Raw genomic sequence first — 8,670 nt, forward strand, 5'->3', positions numbered from 1 at the left:
AAAAATATTGCTTTGTTTCATTTTTCATAAAATTTAAGTATACAGAATCAAATAAAAACACTGTAACAGGGAAGGCACCAGAAAAAGACTATATCAATACTTGAATATTTATGATATAATCAGTAATATGTAAAATATGTAACATATATGTACACGTATGTATATTGATATTCAGCAGCTAGTTTACACTACCTCTTTATCTATCCCTCCACCCACCTCTCCCTCTTTCAAATTGTTTCATGTTTTGCAGCTCTATTGCTTGGTGCATAAACATTTAGGATAGTTATGTTTTTTGAAGGATTGTCCCATTTATATTAATATAATATCCTTCAATACCTCTGGTAATTTTATTTGCTGTGAAGACTACCTTTTCTGATATGAATATATCCACTCCTGTTTTAAAAACTTATTATTTGCATGATACATGTTTCATCATTTTACTTTCAACCTTCCTGTATTTCTATATTTGAAGTGCTTTTCTCAGGGACATGTAGCTGGGATATGTGTTTAAATTTACTTTGCCAATCACTTTTAATTTGTGTATTTAGAACAGTTACATATAGTTATTAATATGTTAGTGTTTACTTTTGCCTTTTTGTTTGTGTTGCTGTTTGCTCCATGATTTTCTTCTGATTTCATTTATCTATCTAGTTCTGGGTTATTTGAACATTTTTTAAATTTTAATTTTGATTTATTTGTAGCGTTTATGACAGTATGTGCTTATTTCTATAGGTTTTTCTTTTAGTCGTATTTATGTAGGTTATTATAATCTACTGCTATTCATTTTACTGGATCAAGTGAAATACAGAAATCTTATTTTATGTCTCTTCACGTTCTCCAATTTATAATATTGTTGTGTTAAATTTTTCTTCTATATTCTACAAATACTGAAGAGAATTCTGTGGGAGTTTTGAATGTAGATCTTTTTCTTTTTTCTTCTAGAAATGTTACTGTTTTCTCTTCTTTCATGCACTGAATTTTCATCATTATGAGCCTTTTCTGAGGTATAACTTTTATACGTGTAATGTATAGAGTGTATAGATATAATGGTATATATATATATATATGTTACATATATATTTTATATTTATAAATAGAAATAATATATAGTTATATACTTATATTAAATATAGATAATAGTTTACAGCTGCAGTGTTTCTATAACTTGGCTATTATGAATAATGCTGCAATAAATATGGGGGTGCAGACATTGATTTCATTCCCTTTTGGATATATACTCAGAAGTGGGATTGCTGCATCATATGGTAGTTCTATTTTTAATTTCAATTTTGATGAACATTCATACTGTTTTCCATAGTGACCGTACCAATTTACACCCCTACCAACAGTGCGCAAGAGTTCCCTTTTCTCCACATCCTTGCCAATACTTATTGTGTGTCATTTTGATAATAACGGTTCTAAGAGGTGTGAAATGACTGCTCATTGTGGTTTTGATTGACATTTCCCTGATGATTAAGGATGTTGAGCACCTTTCCATTTACCTGCTGGCCATTTGTCTATCTCCTGAGAAATGTCTGCTTAGATCTCTTGCCCATTTTTAAACCAGGTTATTTGGGAGTTTTTGCTATTGAGTTGTTTAAGCTCCTTATATATTTTGGATATTAACCCCTTATCAGATCATTTTTGATTGGTAAATATTTTCTTTAGCTCTGGCGGTCACCTTTTTACTCTGTTGTTTCTTTTGCTGTGCAGAGCTTTTTAGTCTGATGCAATCTCACCTGTCTATTTTTGCTTTTGTTTCCTGTGCTTTTGGTGACATATCCAAAAAATCATTGCCCAAGCCAATGTCAAGTTTCCCTATATCTTCTTCTAGTAGCTTTACAGCTTCTGGCCCTATAAGTCTGTAATCTATTTTGAATTGATTTTTGTATATAGTGTGAGATAAAGGTCCAATTTCATTCTTTTGCATATGGATACTCATTTTCAGGGATGATGAAAATGTTCTGGAGATGGAGGATGGTAATGACTGGCAACATTGTGAATGTAGTTGATGTCACTGAATTGTGCACTTAAAAATGATTAAAATAGTCAATATTTTGTTACATATATTTTACAACAATGAAAAAAATTTAGGCTGGGTTCAGTGGCTCACACCTGTAATCCCAGCCCTTTGGGAGGCTAAGGCAGGCAGATAACTTGAGGTCAGGAGTTCTAGACCAACCTGGCCAACACGGCAAAACCCCATCTCTACTGAAAATACAAAAACTCAGCTGGGCTTGGTGGCATGCACCTGTAATCCCAGCTACTCAGGAGCCTGAAGCAAGATAATTGTTTGAATCCAGGAGTCAGAGGTTGCAGTGAGCCGAGATTACACCACTGCACTCCAGCGAAACAGTGAGACTCCATCTCAAAAGAAATATTTTTTTGGGAAAAAAAAAAGAAACTTGCCCATGTTATGGAGCTAATGAGTGGTAGAGATGGGCTCTGAACCCAGGCAATCTAGTTCTAGGATTCTGGCTTATGTCACCAAAAGAGATTGGGATGTGAAAGCCCTTTAGGGGAAAATACAAAGCATGAGAAGAAAAAAAAGTGGAAATACTAAAAAATAATAAGCCATTTATGGAGCTTTGCTCCTTATCAGTTATTCTTCTTCAGGCAGCTAGAAATGGTGGGAAACACTCAGGATCGAAGCTCTAGAAAAACTGGTTCCAAGTTTGGAACATATGAGACTGCAGCAAATTCCTTCTAGTCTCTCAAGCTTCCTCCTCCTTAGGGTTAATAGCCAATCTTTCAATCTTCGGGATGGTTGTGCAGATCACAAGAGTTAATGGGTGTGTGTTTCAATGATCTATTCCTGAAACGATCTATAATAAACCACCCCACTCTAAAACAGCTGGGCTCAGCTGGGCAGTTCTTTTGGTCCACATGGGGTTCATGAGGTTATTCATGTAGCTGCATTCAGCTAGTAGCTCAGTGGGGGCTGGAATGTCCAAGATGACTTCAACTGCTTATTACAGTGCTCAGCTGGAGTTTCTAGGATGTCTTGAGGAGTTGGCTGGGCTTCCCTCTCTCTCCAGGTGCCTTTCCAGCAGAGTAGCTACACTTCTTTATAACTAAGAAGGTAGAATCAGGCGTTTTCAATCCTCTTAAGGCCTAGGCTCAGTACTGGCAGAATCACTTGTAGCACATCCTATTAGTCAAAGCAACTGACATGACCAGCCAGATTCAACAGGAGGTAAAACAGAGTCTATCTCTTGAGGAGGGAAACCGTATGCTCATCATGCAAGGATGGACAGAACCAGATGGCAGCTATCTGCAGAGAATCCACCACAGTGGTGCCCACAGGTGGGGATCAGAGTTTAACTGTCCCTTGCCCCGAGAATTAGATAAAAGAGTCTTATGAACTGTTTTAGCACAATGCTAAGTGCTGCAGCACACACCAAATGCTCAGCAACTGCTGATGATTATTATTAATCATTATTATTCTTTTAATAGCTTTTTAAAACAGTCTAAGATAGCACTGTATTCAGTTTAAAGTGACATCTATGGGCCAAATGAACTTTGAGTTCTTTCCTAACCTTAATACCATGATTCTTTGAGTCTCTTTTTTACAGATTTGGAAACTGAAGCTTAGGAAGATTGCATGACTTATCTGGAGTTACATACTAAGCTGGTGCATGACGTCCACATTCAGAGATATCTCCCTCCACTGAATACGCTGGTTTTCACTCCTTCACTTAAAAAATAGTGTATTGGGCACCTACCACAAGCCCAAAGGAGTATAATAAACATATACTGACAATTATTTATTGAATACATCCTATGTAATATTGTGTCACTGAATCCTCATCACAAGCCTATGATGAACCCCCTTCCCATTTTACAGATGGGAATGAGGCAGAGCAAGGTTAAAACAAAAAACAAACAAACAAAAAACAGGGTCTATTCTCATAGGGATTACAGTCTACTAAAGAGGATATAGGACAGTCAAACAAATAATTAAATATATAATTACAAATTGTTCTTGGAGTCGGACTGCCCTTGGAGCCCGAGTGCCCACCCTCTCCCTCAAATCAAGGTCTCAGGTAGCCCTGGCAATGGGTCTTCCTGCCAGTAGTAAAGATGGCGCTGAGAGCACGAGCGCATTTTCACACACCCCCATTACCCACAATGCAGCGGGGATAGGGGAGGCTCAGTTTCTGCCAGGAGCTAATATGGCTTCCATAGTTACACCGTTCTCTCTCTTCAACGAATCAATGACCTTACTTTCCCAGACCAGACTGTCAAGCAGGAGCTAAGACTCCTTTTACCCTGTGCTGACCGCTACCACAAGTGCGGTTGAAGCTAGGCGACCACCTTACGGAGTTAAACTCCGTAACCTGGGAGCACCACTTCCGCTGACGTCATTACGGCGACACGTGGATCCAAGATGGCGACGGCGATGGTGAGTGAAGGAGACTCCGGGAGCGGGAGCTGGAGCGGGGCCCTCCGGGGTATCCCAGGATCTTCCAGCACCCCATGCCTGACCCTGAGCCACCTCCGGGACCCCTGACTCAGGCCTGAGGGCTGCCTCTGACTGGGCTGGTCTCCCCCGAGATCCACCTCCCCGGCCCTGCCCCTGCAGTCAGGCTTGTCAAGGCCCCAAGTTTTGGGGGAGGCGCCGTTTGGGAGAGAGACTTCGGCTGCTACCTTCGCCGGTTCCCATTCTACTTTTGGTCTCCGCCCACTGTGAGCCCCATTTTCCAGTTTTCACCTCCCAGTCCTGACCCCTCTGAAGACCCCCGCCCCTGTTATTCTCATCCTTGCTCCTCCTCGTCACGTCCAGACCCTGCTCTCCCCGCCTCCCCACTATCCTAACCAGTCCGCGGATGTGACCTCCCCTCTGACCACCCTCCCAGCCCAAGCGCTGCCTCAGATCCTTTTCAGAGCCCTGTCCTCACTTACACTCATAGCTGTCCCCATCGCGCACTCCTCTTGACTGCCACTACCCCAGAGCTTGCCCTCACCTACCCCACCCCCATCTTTCATCCCTAGACGCTTCCCCACGCCTCCTGTCTTCCCTCAGTCAACTCCCTGCCCCTCTCCTAGGGACCTTTTACCCTGTTGGTTCTCAAACTTTACTGTGCAAAAGAATCTCGGGGTGTGCAGGAGGAGGCGTGCTAAAAATGCAGTTTCCTGAGCAGCCCCTCTCCCAAAGATTCTAATTCCATAGGGCCAGGTGATGCCCAGGAATCTGCCCTTTTGTAAGCACTCCAGTGATTATGGTGGAGGCGGTCTGTGAACTACGTTTTGAAAAACACTAATAGCACCACCTCACTGCTGTCCTTCCCATTCCCCAACATGGCCACACAGCTCGTTAGGGATGAAGGCTCATTATGATGAAGCTATATGTTGGGATGAAGTCTGTGTGGATGAGGGTGGAGGTAAAAGAGCCATACTTGGAAGTTGGGTCAGAGCTTGCGGGCTCCTGATGCAGAACCCTGGAAGTAAATCTTTGAAGGACTGGCCCTTCTTCCAAAAGTTTAGTTCAAATTCTGCTCGTCAAGAGACCAAAACTAAAATTGAAGTCACTTAGTTCAGAATGATTTTCTGGAGCTTCCTGCATACTGCTTCGTCAGCAGATAATTTCATCCTGGGAGTGAATGACAAGGAAGGCTCAGAGAAAAGCACATTTGATTTTAGCAAAGGAAGATTCTGGCTTAAATAATTTGGTGTTGGTTTTCTCCAAACAGGGATATATTATTGACTGGTAGCAGTTTTCCCTCCTTCTCTTAGCTGACTGAGAACTTATCTTTTGTTTAATGAGGGATTCCTTATTTAGAACTTCAGAGGTCACGTAAAAAGATTTCATGACCTTACCTGGTGTGGTTTCAGACTTCAGGCTGAACCACGAATGGAGCAAATCCTCAAAGTAGTATATTGAAACTTGTATATATATATGTATGTATATATATTCTGGTGCACATTCAGAACAAAGATGGTGTGAGAACTTAACAGGAAATCACACCCTCTCTTGCTATAAGGAAAACATTGAATAAAGTGAATAAAGTAGTATTTACAGCACTGCACTGGGAAATCCCTGCCTTGGTCAGAGATTTTTAAGAGGTTATAAGTTAGCCATACATATATGTGGTACACGTCTATTTAGTCAGTAAATATTTGAGTACCGATTCTGTTCCATGAACTAGGGGTGTAGTTGTGAATTAGAGGGTCAAGGTCCCTACACTTGTGGAGCCTTTCTAGTTTGAGGAGACAGGCAGTGAACAAGTAAATACATGAACAAAATAACGTCACCAGTAAATGCCGTGAGGACAGCAAAATGGAGTGATAGTGATTGGGGTGACTGGATGACACAACTACTTTGGATTGAGTGGCCAGAAAGAAGTCTTCTCAGAGGAGGTGACTTGAGTTGAAACATAATTAACAAGAAGGAACCAGCCATTCAAAGAATGTTCCAAGCAAAGGAAATGGCAAGTGTAAGGGGCTGAGGTGGGAGGGAGCTTGGTGTTTTTGAGGAACACACAGAAGGCTGGAGGAGCCGAAGCATGGTGAGGGTTAGGGTAGGAGAGAATGATACAAGATGAAACTGGAGGGAAGCAAGAGCAACTGTTTAGAGAAGCATGCCTGGAATTGGGATGGACTGCAGTCTACATTTTGTTGACGGTCGATTGCATTTTCAAATAGAGTGTTGTATTAGGCTGCTTCCCCTTCCCATCCCCTTGAGGACAGTACTTGAAGGGAGCCAGCTTGTTCTCAGTTGGCACAGAGGCTGTGGAAAGGAATTTGGATTTTAGTCTAAGCACAGTGGAAAGGACGGAGATTTTGCCCAGCACAGTGACTCAACCTGTAATCCCATAATTCTGGGAGACCAAAACGGGGAGATCGCTTGAGCTCGGGAGTTTGAGACCAGCTTGGACAACATGGCAAAACCCCATCTCTACAAAAAAAAAAAAAAAAAAAAAAACAAAAGGAAAAAATTAGCTGGGCTTGATGGTGTGCACCTGTAGTACTAGCTACTTCGGGGGCTGAGGTGGGAGGATCACTTGAACCTGGGAGGTCAGTACCAAGGATACAGTGAGCCCTGATCACAGCACTGCACTCCAGCTTTGGCAACAGAGTGAGACCCTGTCTTAAGAAATGACAACAGGCCGGGAGCAGTGGCTCACGCCTGTAATCTCAGCACTTTGGGAGGCTGAAGCAGGTGAATCACTTGAGGCCAGGAGTTCAACACCAGCCTGGCCGACATGGCGAAACCCTGTCTACTAAAAATACAAAAATTAGCCGGGTGTGGTGGCACGCACCTGTAATCCCAGCTACTCGGGAGGCTGAGGCACGAGAATCGCTTGAACTCAGGAGGTGGAGGCTACAGTGAGCCAAGATCGTGTCACTGCACTCCAGCCTGGGCGGCAAGAGTGAGACCCTGTCTCACAAAAACAAAACAAAACAAAAAACACCACCACCAACAAAACCCTGAAAGTACGGTGATTTAGCGTTTGTTGTGCCATGCAGGAGTACTGTACTGAAAACAGTAACTGATTTAAAGAAACTGAATGTGTAATGTATGCAGTGACCCGCAGAGGCCAGTTTAAAGGGTGCATATGGAGAAACTTCATATCTGGGGCAATAGTGAAAAGGTGTGGAAGCAAATTTATTACGGGGGTATGTGAATAAGGGGCAAAGTGGAGTCACAGGGTTGAGTTTGATCTGTGTCAGCACTTCATTACACAGAAGTCAGAATAGTCCCCACTCCCTCATACACACCCTCATTTCATAACCGTTGGTGGGGGGGTGAGGGGTGCGGTAGATCTGCTTGGGAGTGTATGGGTCTCTGAGGTGAGTCATACAGCCAAAGAGGAACTGAACTAGTGGATTCAGTGGCTGTGGGAACAGCGGGGTTTTTGGTTTGTCCTTTGTTTTGAAAGTTAGGGTTGTGGGTGCAAGTGCAGTGGCATGTGAGCCTTTCCCTCTCTCCTTGGTGAATGGCTCTTCTTCCCCAAGCGTTGGGCTGCCATCTCCCAGAACGATGTTAGTATAGAGGGTGTTTCCTGAACCTGCAGGGGAAGACTTCTCCCTCCATAAAAGATAGCTGGTATAAACTGAAGTTCTCTTTGATTTTCCTGTCTTCTTCCATCCTTAGATTTAGACTACTCTGTGAAGTTACAGGATACAGTGTTGATCTAGCTAGGTCTGAACTGAGAGGTGGGCTCATGTCTCACTCTTTATGGAAAACGGTTCTTGGGAATATTATTTCACTGGAACTTGGGAAATGTCCATGGAGGACATTTCTAGATGTCTCAGGAGTCTAAAAACTTCAGCTTGGAGAATAAAACTCTGTACTTCTCTCACATCATTGTTCATACTGTTTTGGTTTTTATTATAATCTTTTTTATAGATATAATTCATATGCCATAAAATTCACCCCTTTAAAGTATATAATTTAGTGAGTTTTAGTGTTTTCATAGGTTGTGCATACACTAAATGTGATGGTTATCACCATTGTGTAATTCAGAACATTTCCTCACCCCCAAAAGAGAGTCTCCCTACTCTTCCCTCCCCACAGCCCTAGGCAACTACTAATTTACCTTCTATCCCTATGGATTTGCCTATTATGGACATTTCATACAAAGATAATTATATAATATGTGATCTTTTGTGTCTGGCTTCTTAGCATAATATTTTTTTTTTTTTTTTTTTTTTTTTTTTTTTTTT

At 42.0% G+C, this 8,670-nt stretch overlaps 1 protein-coding gene across 2 annotated transcripts in view; it reads left to right on the forward strand.

The window, feature by feature from the left end:
* The first annotated feature begins 4,155 nt into the window (after window positions 1-4,155).
* TM9SF4 (transmembrane 9 superfamily member 4) overlaps window positions 4,156-8,670 on the forward strand; it is a 64,000-nt gene continuing 59,485 nt past the window's right edge. Inside the window, exon 1 of one of the 2 annotated variants that reach the window (XM_017865064.1) lies at window positions 4,156-4,405. In XM_017865064.1, the coding sequence (XP_017720553.1) occupies window positions 4,391-4,405 (15 nt within the window). In that variant the 5' untranslated portion in view covers window positions 4,156-4,390. Of the gene's footprint in view, window positions 4,690-8,670 lie in introns of both variants that reach the window. The other variant, XM_017865065.1, reaches the window with a different exon arrangement.

This window comes from Rhinopithecus bieti, unplaced genomic scaffold, assembly GCF_001698545.2.
Source record: "Rhinopithecus bieti isolate Rb0 unplaced genomic scaffold, ASM169854v2 scaffold_78508, whole genome shotgun sequence".
Taxonomy (NCBI): Eukaryota; Metazoa; Chordata; class Mammalia; order Primates; family Cercopithecidae; genus Rhinopithecus; species Rhinopithecus bieti.